Consider the following 15,507-nt stretch of genomic DNA (forward strand, 5'->3'; position numbering starts at 1 on the left):
CATTAGTGAGTTTTTTGCCAAGTAAATCGCCTTAGTCCCTTGGTTCCAAACTGTGAAGCAGCAGGCGCGACCCTCACCAAATAACATAAATCGCCTGATCCTGACCTCCTGGCCGCGTAAACATTGCAATACTTGTAAACTTGTTGTAAATATTTCATTACATGTACACAGCCTTCTAAAAAACTACAAGTTCCAGGAGGCTGCACGCGCTATTCTGTCTGTAAAAGGCAGAATTGCGCTCAAATCCACATCGTGGTCTAGGAGCTAATAAACTAAGATGCTTTGACTCGCAATTGTTCGATTGTTTATCTTTGCGCAGGCTCATGCTGCCTGTTTGCCCTTTGGCCCAGACGTGCCGCGCCGCCTCCATTACTCCCCACCCCCATCCAAATCTACACTCTGGGGCCAATCTTCGCCTATCACGTGGGAGAAGCACGCATACGGTCATTGGTGGCTGGCGCTCGGGACCAAGAACTCGACGATCTCGTTTGCTGCTGAGTCGCACTGTGCATCTCACTGCTTCCGTCATGTCTTGGCGACGCAGGTAAATGAGGCATCGCGGGAAAGAGGCGGCGACGCTCAGCAAAGGATTGAGACCGGAAGGGGTCGGACAACTACAGAGCCTGTTGCAGGTTATTTAAGGAAGATACCTTGTTTGCCGCGGAGCGGCGGCGGTGTAGGATGAAAAAGAGTCCCTACTTTTTACAAGATTGCCTCTTTACCCTCCGACTTTAACTACGAGATAAACATACAGATTTACTCCCACGGTGACGACAGTGGGAGCAGGTGTGTATTTGTGGTGGTATCTGAAAAAATGGGGCAGAGGGGCACCTGGAATTTCTGGGCCCGTGGCTACTGAAGATGGAGGGCAGAGAACATAGTACTGATTTATAGTTAGAGGTTTGAGGCGGGGCGTGCCAGGTGTGACAGCCACGTGTGGCCGATGCCGTTGGGGCCTGTTTTCTCTCTCCCAGCCACCACAGTCCGGGTGCTCCCCGCGATAGGCGCCGCTGCCGGCACCCTGACTGGGATAAAGACTTGCCTTTGGTTTTCAGCAGCTACGCAGAACTCTCGGCACCATGAGCCAAGACACCGCAGGCGAAGTTGTTGCGTACTTACATAATGGCGCGGGGTCCGAGGCTCTGCTGCTCCCTCTTTTCCTCGTCTTCCTTTGCTTTACGCTTCCACGCTGGCTAGCGAGAGGCTGTTATGGTGCTGACAGGGTAGTTTGGTTCTCAGGACTTTAATTCTTGTGGTCATTATCTACATGGGCTAAAGTACGCGTAGGTGATTTTGGAGGACCTCAGTCCCAATAGAACTTGAGACCATCATCGCATAATAATTCGTCTTAATTCATGTTTTGTTTTGTTTTTTCGTTTGTGTGTTTTCTCATATCTCCTTTCTTCCTTTCCTTTGGTGTATACTTGAAGCTCTTCCTCTGCCCGCCCAGTCTTTGGTTTCTCAATCTGGAAAGCAGGCTGATACTTTCTCGTTTTTACCTACGTCAAGAAGTTTTTATCGTCTCTACAGGAATTTCGAGACCTTCAGAATGGGACAATCCCACTAGTGCAGCCACTACTTGGAATTCGAAAAAGAGCGCGCGATCACCCAGCAGTGTACGCTTTTCAGATCCCTGAAGTGGAGAATTGCAGGGAAAGGGGAAAGGCCTTTCTTTGAACATATTGAAATTTCTGATGATATTATAAAGTAATATTTTCTAACATCTCTAATAAACTTCGAAAGGTCCAGTTTACTTTTAAGCAAGTCTCAAGAACTAGATGTATTTTGAAACTTTAACATCAGGTAATTTCATGTCTCAGGAAAATAATACTAGTTCTCTTTCGTTCTGTTTTTTTCCTCTTCTATTCTGAAACAGAGATTCACTAGTTGCACGATTGAAAAAGTGCTATTGCTTCATCTTACTTTAGTGGTTAAAAATTGTCACTTTAGATGACAGTGGTTTTGTAAGTCCTTTCCCAAGGGACAACTCTGATTAAAAAAACACTGCAATTTAGGACACAAGTTCTATTTATACGGCTTGGGAGGAATAGAAAGTTGTTGAAGTAGGAGCAAAGGTTTAATCAGTTAACATTTTAAATGACCAATTAAAAGGTTAAGGTAATGATAATGATCCCTTGAGCATCATTTCTGGTTAATAGCTGGATAAAAATAAAATCTAGTATACTCACTTGACATTTCCTTTTCTCGCTTTTCTGGGTTTCTTTCTACTTTTGATTTTTCTCCTCTTTTAACTGACGATGGCATGGTATTGAAATACATGATTTAGTATTAGTCTTTGAGTCGTCTCTTTAAAAAGTTGGGCAAATATCTCAAATCTGTAAGAATCACTTTAAGTTCTTTATGACCCCAAATTTTCAAAGTTTTTGGGTCACTTGAGAAAATATTTCTATTTAACCTCTACTTTTTTTTTAGAAAGCCGATATAATGTATAATTGTATATTTTAAAAATATTAATGAAATTAAAGGAAAAGTGACTTCCACTCTTTTTAGTTAAGGAGAGGGTCTCTATTGGGTTCTGTTATTTTAGAACTATTTTTCCCTTCAGTTCTGTTCATTATTGCTTCTGTAATTTGGAGTTCTGTTAGTTACAGATAAATTTACAGTTTCATACTTTTTATGGACATCCTTTTATCAACATTTAATGCCTATGTCTCTATTAGCTTTCAACTTTATTTTGTTTAATTGTAGGACTGACATACCTTTTTTTGCTTATGATTTTGTATTTTACTTTCTCTTTTTTGTAAAACGAGTCTTGTAAATAGCATATAATTGGGTTATGGTTTCTGAAAATTAATATGTCATTTTTTAGCCTTTAGATTGGAGAGTTTACTACACTTACACTTAAAAGTAATTACAGGGTTTTTCTGTTTTACTATTTATTATCTATATATCTTTAATCTTTTTCTCATTTCCTCCATTACTGCCTTCTTTAGTTGTGTAGCATTTTAATTCTCATTTATTCTTTCATTCATTGTATGGTTATTTCCTTAGTGTTTTTCTAGGGATTTCAGTTCACATCTTACATTTATAGCAAATGTGCTTGAATTAACATCAACTTTTAGTAGTTATAAAAAGTCTGCTTCTTCAGTTTTATTCTCTTCCTTGTTTTGTGAGAATTTACCTCTTTATGTGTTTATAATGTAGGTTTATTATTACTTTGTTGAAAATTTATTTTTTAAGTCATCTAGGGAGTTACAAAAATACAAAATATTGGTTTTTATTTATTTGTACAGTTACCTTTACTATTCTTTATTTTTTTTCCTATGGCTTTGAGTTAATGTATAATCTTTTATTTCTGTCTGAAGGACTTTATTTGCATATTTTTTAATGCAGGTCTTCTAGGAGCTTTTTTGTTTGGGAATATTTTAATGTCTTTTTCATTTTGAAAGAAAGTCTTATTTTTATCATACATAGAGTTCGTAGACCCGTTAGGCAGGTAGCTTAGTGGTTTTCATCAAATATAAGACAGTCTTTGGCTATTACTCAGATATTCTTTTTTCTCCTTTCTCTCCTCATCCTGTGACTCTGATTGTGTGTATGTTGGTGTGCTTAATGATGCCAGATAAGTTTTTTAAGCTCTGTTGATTTTTCTTTTTAATTTTTGTTTCTCAGACTATGTAATTTTTGTTGACCTAAGTTCAGTTTGCTGCTCCTTTTCCTTGTCTAGAATCTGCTGTTTAAACTTGTCTAGTGAGTTTTAATTGCAGTTATTGAACTTTTCAGATCTGAAAATTTATGTTTGGTTCATTTTATTATAATTTCTATCTCTGTTTTTACTGTTATTTTATTCATACTTTGTTTTTTTGATTTCCATTAGTACTTTGTCTATGGTTTTCTGTAGTTCTAAGTGTATTTACAACAGTTGATTTAAAACTATATTTAGTACATCCAGTGCCAGGGTTTTTTCAAGGACATTTTCTCTTACTATGTTCCTGTGAATTGCTGGAACTTTAATGTTTCTTCACATGACCTGTAATTTTTTTGTTGTTGGCAACTCAGTGTTTTGAATGTTACACTGTGATTGTCAAATTAAAAAAAAATCCTGATTTAGATAAGAAGAGACCTTAATCAAAGAGATTGCTGCAGTAGGGAGAACATTCTGATTTAAGACATGTGAAAATACCTCAATCAGAATGATTTTTTTTTCCATTGGGAAGGGTAAGCAGGATTAGCGGACACTTTTCAAGGGGAAATTGAGCCAGCAAAGGAGAGCAGACAGTGTGATTGGTGCAGTTGATGGGATGTGTTTTGGGATTATTTTTGGGCATATTCTGAATTTTAGTACTTGATTATAGGTAAGCTAGAATTCAGGGTCTGTGGGGAGGACAGAAGCTTGCGTAGAATTTGGTCAAGACAGGGTAATAAAGAATGAGCAGTTGTGAATGCTTAATTCTGGAAGTCATATTCTCTTCTATTTGTTGCTGCTGTTTGTGTGGGTTGTAGTTCTTTATTTAGTGACTTTGTTTTGTATAGTGAGTTGTTTGTGAAGTTTGTAAAAAAGTCACCCTTTTACCTGTGGAAAATACATCTAAGACCTTCAGGGGATATTTACTGTTTGACTTACACCTTTACTGTTTGACTTACACCTTCTCTTTGGCATATCCAAAATGCCAGCATTGTTACTCGTGTGTTTTGAGGACATTATTAAGTAAAATAAGGATGACTTAAGCACAAGCACCAAGATTCACAGTCAGATAACTGTGAGAGGATTACAAGTTTCTAATGAAGTTTGACTGCATTAGACAAAGGGATGATTCATGTACTAAAAGGGACAAGCGGATGGCATGAGTTTCATCTTGCTTCTCAGAATGGTGCACAAACTTACGAATTGTTTATTTCCGGATTTTGTTTGTTTGTTTAATATTTTCAGACCAGGTTTACTTCAGGTTGCCCTAAACTATGGATAAGTTGGGTTTTAATTATAATCATACTCTTCTTTGTCTTGTGTTTTCTGCGAAGTCTCTTCTGTAAGCTTGGAGGTCATCTGGTGGTTTGAAAGAGATTTCCTTTAAAGCCTGGAGCAATAAAGTAACAAAAAGCTGAATACCTCCAGTTCTTTGTAAAATTGTCTTTGGTAATCTCCTTTAACCCTTAACCCTCACCTGGGCCATTTAACATTTGCCTTAGCATACATATACTTCCTCTGGTTTGTGCACAACCAGATGTTGTATTTAAAATGAGGTCTTTTCAGAATTTTCATCTTGCCCTGGACACGTTGTTGCTACTTGTATGGGATATAATCTTTAATTAGTTACTTTGTTTTGTATAGTGAGCTGTTTTGTGAAGATTGTACAAAAGTCCCTGCTTTACTCTGAGGACTACATCTAAGACCTTCTCTAGAGGGATGCCTGAAACCATGGATAGTACTGAACCTAGTATATACTGGTTTTCTAGATAGGCTGGAATAACTGGAGCCTTTTCAAAGCCCTTATTTCATGTATCTTTTAACTTACTCTTTTCTAGGTTTTTGATTCTGTCTACCACTTGTATTGTCTATTAGTCTTTAGCACCAGTAGCTATGGCTATTATTTCAACATTTTACACCATGAGGCAAGCTGTACCAGCCTTGAGAAAATTCTGAGGCTGGTAAACAAGACATATCCCTGATCTGTTCCTTGGGGAGGCCACATATATTTCTAAACCTACCATTAGGTACTCTTAAGAGCAAGAACTCTATTTTCCACTCTGACAAGACATCAGCTAGTCGTACCAGAAATACTAGCCACCTCCACGCTGAGAATTAGGGAATAGTAGGCAGGTTAGTTTAAAATCCACAATGTCCTTTTACTAAAATAAAGCTGCTTCTTTATTAAACATTGTCCTGGAATTCTGTATTCCAGAATTTCAAAAAAATTGATTTGGATAGTTTTTGCCAGCTTAATTATTGTTTTACATAGGAAAGTATTGTTTTGAAGTGCTGACCCTCCCACTTCTCTCCCTCTGCCCTGATGTCTCTCTCTCCAGTATAAGCTTAACTTTGTAAGGTAGTGGTGTTACCGGAGAGTGGGGATGTTCTTATGGCGCATTGTCCAAGCTCTTGATGTCTCGAACAAAGAATTGAGCAAGACACCAAAATACAGTAGGAAAGTTTTATTAGCAGGGATAGTACACTTCCAGATGTGGGTGCAGGCCTGAGCAAGAGAAGTTTGACTCAAAAGGCTCAGAAAGCTTTTGAAGTTTTTATCCCTATATGCTGTGGTGGTTACTTTTCTTAGAGTGGTAGGCTTCCTTGATTGACAGCAAAGATTGACAGGACTCAGCGATTCATCATTTTGCTTTCTTCGCATGTTTGTTCCCAGAATTCAGTTTGTTATAATGATATTAATGAACTTCCGGGCATATGCATCATATTATAATGATGGTATAATGAGGCTCAGGTGAGTCGAAGGTCACCTTCTAGGATAGGATGACTTAAGTGTCTTTGCAGGCAGACCCAAAACCCCCTAACTTTCTTACCTAATTATTTTCTAAGAGTCATGAACCCCCTTGTTATGAGTATGGATGTTGAAGGATGGGAGGTCTCTTCTTCCTTATCTCCTTCTTGCTGAGAATGGCTGTAGTCCCTGCCTACTGGGGTGTCATGGAGCTCTTTCCCTTCCTGCATCAGTCAGGGTGGGGTTTTGGGTTTTCTACTAAAGTGCTACCTCAGTCCCTAGACAAGGAAAAGGAGATACAAACTTATTATTTAAATTACATGTCATATATCTAGTAATTTCTGTTATCGATTGGCCTATTTAGTTAGTAATGGGAAACAGTCTTGATTAATAGATTTCTTAAAGAATTTTTTTTTTTTTTTTTTAAAGGGCTCTGGCCTCAAGACCCCTCCCCGCTCAGATTCTAAGGGCCCTATATGGCATAATACCATTTTTGCTGACAGTGGACTGATGACCTTTATCAATAGCCAGAGGATCTGAGTTGTTAGTTTCAGGGTAATTATTAGGATTTGAGGGAGAGGACCTTTTTCCCAAAGAAAGGAGGGGAGAAAACTAGGTTTACTAAAAAGATTAACTGTTCAAGAGATGTCCCATTTCATATCCTGCCTTGAACAGTTAATCTTTTTAGTAAACCTAGTTTTCTTCCCTCGTTTTTTAAAGAAAATTCTCTGAAATCCAACGGTCTGTTGGTCTGTTTTATACTTTAAGAGGATCTTGTACCTTCCAATCATTTTGTAGGGCATTGTCATTTGTAAAATATTGATTCACTCACAGAGTGGTATAGATATTCCAGATGTAGTATAGTGTTAAAAAATCATGTGTCTTAATATCAATATCAGTCTCATTAGAAAAGTCTTTAGTTAAAGGAAGCTAGTGAAGTCATGGTAGCTGATTGAGATTTTCCAAAATTCATTGCTGCCAAGTTGGCAGAGGTTTAAAATGCTTCACAGTAGTGGTCCCCAACCTTTTTGGCACCAGGGACTGGTGCCTCTATGAGAATCTAATGCCTGAGGCTCTGAGGTGGAGTTGAGGCGGTGATGCTAATGCTCCGGGTGATGCTAGTGCTGGGGATCGGCTACAAATACAAATGAAGCTCAGCTCCTGCTGTGTGGCCTGTTTCTAACAGGCCATGGACTGGTACTGATCTGCTGCCTGAGGGTTGGGGACCCCTGCTCTTTACATCATTTCACCTTAGCCAACTTGCAAGCCTTAGTGTTTCCAGTTGAGTAGCTGAATCCCATCCTTTTTGAAAGGCCTGCTTGAGGCAATGCACTCTATCCAGTATATAATATCTGTCAGTGACACCAGCTTGATGGCATTCATCTACTGCTGGAATGACTTAGTAATGACTAGATAGAAGGAGGAAGATGGGGGAGATATTCTGTGATGTTGATAGTGGTTTTATTTGGGAGATTCAGTACCTGAGACATTCACAGCTCTTTTACATTTGGGGAGCAGCCAGATTGTCATCTGACCTGTCTGGCTGGAAGGCAGAATCAGAGATCTGTTAAATCCAAGGTGCTTGCAACAGTTTTTGAGAACCACCATAGATTTTTTTTGTTTTGTTTTTTTAATGAGCAGTACTCCATGGGAAGTGTTGAGACACAGGATGATCGATGTTCTCCAGTGCCTAAAGTTTTTAACTGTCAAGAGTCTCTCTTTTCATTATGTATGACTTTACCTTTTATTTATTCATCCACTACTCATAGCAGTCCTTTTTGTCCAGAAAAGTCAGAGGATTAGGGAATTTTTATAAATCTTGAAGAAATCTGTTATGTTCTGTGCCTTGACATGCATGGGCCACCATAAAGAGACTCTGTAGGCAGTGTTCTCAGCAAGTAGTTATCTTCTGATCTAGGACCATGTCAATCACACAGAAGGATCCAGATAGTGAACCGAAGTTTGAATGCTTTAAGATCTTATTTTGTGCTTGGACAGTGTGCTCTGTGAGCTGATACGGTTTTGTTGTTGGTGGAAACAAATATCAGCTTAAGAATAGTCCAGTTTCTTGGAATGTTTTTGAAAGATAATACTGAAATATCAAAATGGGTTTATATAACCCAGCACCCCTTTTGTGCCTGATCATTACCTGGGAAGAAGCTTAGGTAGATGGTTCTTTTCTTGGGACAACTGCATTCAGCAATCCATACATCTTTCCTTTCCCAGGGTATGTAGGTAAGAAGCTGAGGAAGGTGGGTAATGGAAATATTTTTGTGTCAATTGTTAAGGGGCAGTCCTAATGCTTAACAGCAGATTCTTGGGGATGGATAATAGGGAGTGAGGTCAGTCCATAGTACCTTGACTATCACCTCAATTTTTAGTGGCATTTTTGGTAGAAGGTATACCATTTTCAGACAGCAGATTATTCTGCAAGCTGATCACGTGACAGATTAATTCTCAAGGGCTACAGTGGTATGGCCAGAGTCAACTGATTGGAGTGGAACAGCACCCCCAGTAGCCATAACCAGTAGCCTTGAGAATGTTTCAGGGGTTCAGTGTCTGCAGACTTCCAGGTGAAGTTGGTGCCCTTCTCAAGCTGGAGATAGCTGGGTCAACTTTTAGCATATCACAAGTCTAGCATGCAGTGATACTCTGCATCAAAAATGAAGAATCCTTTACTTTGTTCCCAGTTTGTGTTGGCGGATATGTAGTCACAATTAGTGTAATGATTGCAGTCAGACTAGCAGTCATGGCAGTTTGGATGGTGCAGACTCAATCAGTAGCTTGGTTTCACTCAGTGCATGTATCTATGTGAATGATCCAGATGATTTCATTTAGTAGCTGCAATTTATTTCTCTAGTTTGTGGTGCTAAAGAGGGAAGTTTAAATCTACCAGTCTGTATAGTTTTCTATATAGACCACACAGCTAGGCTGTAACAGGGTTTATCAAGGAGAGTATAAGTGAGAGCAGTGAGAATTGAATTCTAGACACCTAGCAGAGAAGCTGTATCCATTTTTGATTCTTCAGAAGTGATACTGTGGCGCAAAGCATGATAGCAACCAATGGGACACTATTGGGTTTCAGCTTAATTGAACCATCAGTAAATTAGACCGAGGTATTTGGAGAGCCTCTGTGAATTCTGCTGGGGAATGACTTTAGATATGCAAAACAATAGCAGATATGTAAAGTGGAGATGCTGTTGGGACTGGCAGACTAAATTCTTGACCAAGCCATTTTGATTTGATAAATGAAGTTTTTAGGACTGAGTTGACCTAACCCAAAAAGAGAGTGTCAAGCCAGAAACTCATGAGGGCTCTGTTGAGGTGCTTAGTGTTTACAAGACTCTAGAGGCAAGCTGCTTTTCTGAAGAAACGTGTTTGGTATGGCTGGGAGACTGCTCTTGGCTTATCTTTATCAGAGAGACTTGTAACAGAATGGCATCACTAGGGTTTGTGTGCCCTAACAGGACTCTTATTTATGGTTTTTCCATAGTAACCACTATGAAAGGGGAAAAAACTCTCATAATGACATGCTATTGATTGTTCCAGGTATAAAAGTAAAAAGTACATTAAAACATGGACGAACAGAATGAAATGGAAAACTGTTTTTCTCCATTACATAGTTTTCCTCTCTTGATTACATTTGATTTTTTCTCCTCATTTTCTCTAGCTTGTGATTGGCACAATGGAAGAATCTAGAATTTGCAGGATAGGAGTAAAAGCAGATATGTTGCGTAACTCTCAACCAAAGGATCTTCTTCTGGATTCAAATCCTGTTGGCACAAGTAACAAACATTCACTGGAAGATGATGAAAACAGTGACTTTATAACAAAGAACACGAGTTTGGCGAGTCCACTGTACAGCACACAGGAGTCAAGAGAAGAACCTTCTGGGCCAGAAGCTGGAACTGACCCCTCTGATAGTCAACAGGATTCAGAGGGCAACAGGAACAAAGGAAAAACCTTAGGTAAAAATCTCTGCTCAGTGTTGGACATTTTTACATGCTACTCATTTTACTAATTTTCCTGCAGTATAGGTGATTATGGAACACAGCCAATTTTGAGATAGATGCTGTTCGGTAATTCATCTATTTTCTCTGGTCAGGTCATTACAACTGTCTATTGCATTTATATGCAGGTGGCGAATATAGCAGTGTAAGAAAGACTTATATAGGAACCTTAGTTATTTCTCTCAGGATAATCAAAAATTGTTCTTCCTGAAAACATGGCAAGTTTAAAGGAAGTAGTATTTCATTCGCCTGGTGGTTTCATCTTTTAAGGTACTCCAATCAATAATTACTGTTAAAACTTATGTTAGCTCAGCTTATTTAAAGAATATTCATTGAAATTTGGAAATGACATATGTTGTTTTTTGTTTAGAAGGTAGGTTAATAAGACTGGATTTTAGGGTATGTTTTCCTCCCTTCTGCTCTGTTAGTTTGACAGTTAGGCCTAAGAATGTGCTCTCAAGTTTCATAAATGAAATCTGAAACTCTTATTTTGCCTCACCGATTGCTCCTATTTTTTATTTCTATTATACATAACATTTACCTTGTCTGTTTTGAGCTATGTCTGGACATGATTATAACTCTTTTTCTTAGTTAGTTTTCTGCTACCCTGGAAGACTTAAAAACTTATAGGAATATGAAAAGTATAATTTTTTGCAAGTAAGACAAATACTTTCAGAAATGATAGCCCCAATACTGTGCATAAAATAAAGCTTCAAATTAAAAATGTTTAGTTTAAAATGTTTAGAGTTTTAAATCTTCAGAAAAGTGCAGTGTACTGTTATTTTTACAGCAGAAATTATATTTTTCTTTTATTTGGACTTGAATTTAATGAAAAAGGTTGTAGTACTAAAATTTTACATGCACGGGAAGTATTCTTTTTGAAGTCAACCTGTTCCTCACTCCACTCAGGGTAGTTTATAAAGTGTTCCAAACAAGAAACTTTTCTTCAGATTTTAAATAACAAAATGTTTCATATACAAGACTGAACATTTTAGCAAATAAATGAGTACCTGTCCCCAGAGCAAGAAATAAAACATTATCACTTACTTTGAAGTACCATTTTCCGTCACCTGCCTGAGTCACTTGCTTCTTCAGAACAAAGTTATTTTTTTAAGCAGGAAATTTTTTTTAATAAAATAATAAAAGTTTTGCTATTTAGTACTGAATTGTATTGATTATGTAATGTTACAATTTTTTATATTAAAATTTCTTTTTCAGTTATATTCGACGTAAATATATTAGTATCAGGTGAACAACACAATGGTTAGACATTTACATAATTTATAAAGTGATCAGACTGATAAATCTGGCACCATACATAATTTTTACAATACTATGGACTATATTTCCCATACTATACATCCCCAGGACTATTTTGTAGCTACCAAGTTTTACTTCTTCCCTTCTTCCTTGACCAGTCACTCCCAATCTGGTAACTGTCAGAATGTTCTCTGAATCTGCAAGATTGTTTTGTTTTTTAGATTCTACATATAAATGAAATCATACAGCATTGTTCTTTCTCCGTCTTGACTTAACTTCATCCCTCTTAGGTCTATTCATGTTGTTGCAGATGGCAAGATTTCATTTTTTTTATTATGGCTGAGTAATATTCCATTTTATATATGAACTGCCTCTTCTTTACCCATTAATCCACGGAGGGACACACAGGTTGCCCCCATATCTTGGCTACTGTAAATAATGCTGCAGTGAACTTAGATGAACATCTCTCTTTGAAGTTTTGGGTTTCTTCGGGTAAACATGGTGGAGTTAGTAGTCCTTCCTCGTTTCTTGCTATAGTCTTTTTTTTTTTAAGTCTCTTTTGTCTGATATAAGTATTGCTACCCTAGCTTTGAATTTGATTTCTATTTTCATGAAATATGTTTCCAGATATGTGTGTCTTTTTGATCTGAAGTGAGTCTCTTGCAGACAGCATATGTAAGGAAGGGTCTTGTTTTCTTACCTATTCAGCTACCCTATGTCTTTTGATTAGAACCCTTAATCCATTTACATACATGTGATTATTATTAGGTACATTATTATTGCCATTTTATTATTAAAATTTATGTTCCCCTCCCCCATTTTTTAAAACATTTCTTGTAGTACTGGTTTGATAGCGATGAACTCCTTTAGCCTTTTCTATTATTTTCTAAATAATAGCCTTGTTGAGTAGAGTACCTTAGCTGCAGGTCCATGCTTTTCATCACTGAGTATTTTGTGCCAAGCCCTTCTGTCCTGCAAAGTTTCTCTTGAAATCAGCTGCCAGTTTTATGGGAGCTCCTTGGTAGGTAGGTAACTGGTTTTCTCTTGCTGCTTTTAAGATTCTTTAACCTTTGCCTTTTTAATTACAATGTGTCTTGGTGTGGGCCTCTTTTGGTTCATCTTTTTTGGGATTCCGCACTTCTCAGGTTTGTATGTCTATTTACTTCACCAGGTTAGGGAAGTTTTTCATTATTATTTTTTCATATAGGTTTTCAGTTCTTTACTCTTGTCTCATTCTGGCATCCCTGTGGTGTGAATGTTGTTGTACTTGATGTTGTCCCAGAGGCCCTTTAAACTATCCTCATATTTGATTTTTTTTTTGTTGCTGTTTTGATTAGGTGTTTTTTGCTGCCTTATATTTCAAATTGCTGATTTGATGTTCTGCTTTGTCTAATCTACTGTTTATTTCTTCTAATTTTTTTTCATTTCTGTGTATTGTATTTTTCATTTCTGACTGATCCTTTTTTATGTTTTCTATCTTTATTTTTATGTTTCCTAAAGTCCTTATTGAGTTCTTTGGGCATTTTTATCATCATTGTTTTGAACTCTGTATCTGGTAGATTGCTTGACTTCAGTATGTTTGGTTCTTTCTCTGGAGTTTTGTTCCTTTTTTTCCATTTGGGACATGTTTCTCTTTCTACCTATTTTAGTTGCCTCCCTGTGTTTGTTTCTGTGTATTAAGTAGAGGTTATTTTTTTTTATCTCCTGGTCTTAGTAGCTTTATGTAGTAGGTGTTCCGTGAGACTTAGTGTTGCAGTCTCCCTGTTCACCTTAGCTGGGTGTTCTAGGTATGTCCCTTGTGTGGGCTGTGTGTGCCCTCCTATTGTAGTTGAGCCTTGGCTGCTGTTTGCCCATCAGTGGGAGGGATTGACCCTTAGGCTGATTGATTGTAAACACTGGTAGAGGAGCTATTGTCAGGAGCTGACCCTACAGAGCAGGATTTGCTTTAGCAGGGTCTGGTGCCTTCCCTGTCTGACTTGTGGGTGTGTCATTTTTGGAAGTGGTTGTGTCTGAATTCTGAAGCCACTTGGGAGGGGATCCTGTACAGGCCGAGGACAGCCAGGGTCACTTGATGTGTACTACGAAGTGATCTGCTGGTGGTTGGGCTTAGAGGTGCCTGGGGGAAGCTAAGATGCTAACCCTGACTGATTGTTATTAATACTAGTCTGGGGAGGCTGCTTAGCAAGGAGGGTGGGGCATGCAGAAGCCAGATACTTCTTATTTAGGTTTTGTGAATCTTTGAAAGATTTTAGGAAAGAGTGCAGTATGAGGCAAGACACACTCTCTGTATGGAAAAGCCACTGGAACCAGCCTTGTTGGGCCACAAATTGGATGGGGTGGGGCATCAGGGCATCACCTGTGTGGGGGAGTGACCTCTGTTAGCCAGATTGATCCCTGCCAGAGTGCTAAAGTATTATTTTTTAAAACTCTTTACTCAAGGGAAAAGCTAATTTGACTTCCTTTTCTTGGCTCTACACTTGATTAACACCCAGAGTATGCTTAGTAAATATAATATAGTCATAATTCAAATTGTCACACAGGATTATGCACATTTATGAGGCGGGAGTGTTCTAACTGAACAGATTTGGTCATCCTTGTGTATTGGTACTTGGGTAAGAGGAAGCTTTTAAAAACATCCCCACACTTTGTAAAGTATCTTAGCTTGGAATCAATGTTTAGGCAAATATTTTTGATTTTTCAATGTGTTCTTACTGCTTAAATGCCAATTAGCTAATAGCTAGTAGTGTCAGTTGATAAGTGAAGAATTTGGGGGTGGGGGACTACTAAATCATAATTTGAAAATGGTTTCTCTAATTTAGCAGGTAATTATATCTATTTATAGCCTTAGATTGTACTCCTAATATCTGAGTTTTATGCAGAATTTACAGATTGGACTAATTTTATCTTCTGAAACTTATTTTTTATCTTATTGATCATCAGGAAAAGAAGTAGTATTATTGATGCAAGCCTTAAATACTCTTTCAACTCCAGAGGAGAAGCTGGCAGCTCTCTGTAAGAAATATGCTGATCTCGTAAGTATTAAGGGAGTATGGTCCATATAAAATATGGCCATGTATGCTTGTGCTTGATAAAACTTTAAAATATAAATTAGATATATCTTTAAATGTAAAACTATATGTTATTACGGAATTGAAGGAATAATATATTTCTTAGGACTTAATGTTGATTGTTTTTCCTCTTTTTAGGATATGATACAGCATTATAATGCTTTCTGAGATGTGAAATAGATCTCCTAAAACTCAGTCAGCCTCAGCATTTCTATGTTAGCATTTTCATTTGTATGTTTATATGCCTGTCAGTTGGAGTTAGTGATTTGTATGTTTAAATCCAGAAATTCTAGATACAAAAGAATATAAAGAATATAAAAAGTTTAACCATTTTGACTGAAATTGTAAATTGTGCATGAAATAGTCTAGAAAAAAATACTGTTTCTCAGGAAATATTTACTTAACATCTTCTATATGCTAGGCATTTTTCCCTTTTCTATCTTTCAAATAAGTTAACTCATAAAAGAATTTGTTCTGGCTTATAATATTTCAAGTAGCATTAATTATTTTTCTGAGCTTATAGATGCATGATCAACATGGAAACCTTGCCATCATTTTAAAAGAAAAGAATAGGAAAGACCCTCTGCAGAATAGTGGTGGGAAATCTTAGAATACTTAGTTCTAATGTAAATGCTAGAAATCTTGTGTTTTGTTGAATGTTCATATGAAGTATTTCTGACAGCTTTTGTATATTTTCATGTTATTAAAGTAATTATTCTATATCAAACATTTTTGACACATTTGTCAATAAATGGCTTTTAGAGCTGGAACAGT

At 37.4% G+C, this 15,507-nt stretch overlaps 1 protein-coding gene across 2 annotated transcripts in view; it reads left to right on the top strand.

The window, feature by feature from the left end:
• Nucleotides 1-582: 582 nt before the first annotated feature.
• Nucleotides 583-15,507, top strand: part of LOC107506221 (gamma-taxilin-like) — a 56,083-nt gene continuing 41,158 nt past the window's right edge. For both annotated transcript variants that reach the window (XM_036235743.1, XM_036235742.1), the window contains exons 1-3: nt 583-786; nt 10,066-10,363; nt 14,606-14,697. In XM_036235743.1, coding sequence (XP_036091636.1) covers nt 10,081-10,363; nt 14,606-14,697 — 375 coding nt within the window. In that variant the 5' untranslated portion in view covers nt 583-786; nt 10,066-10,080. The remainder of the gene's footprint in view (nt 787-10,065; nt 10,364-14,605; nt 14,698-15,507) is intronic.

This window comes from Rousettus aegyptiacus, unplaced genomic scaffold, assembly GCF_014176215.1.
Source record: "Rousettus aegyptiacus isolate mRouAeg1 unplaced genomic scaffold, mRouAeg1.p scaffold_m13_p_19, whole genome shotgun sequence".
NCBI classification, from domain to species: Eukaryota; Metazoa; Chordata; class Mammalia; order Chiroptera; family Pteropodidae; genus Rousettus; species Rousettus aegyptiacus.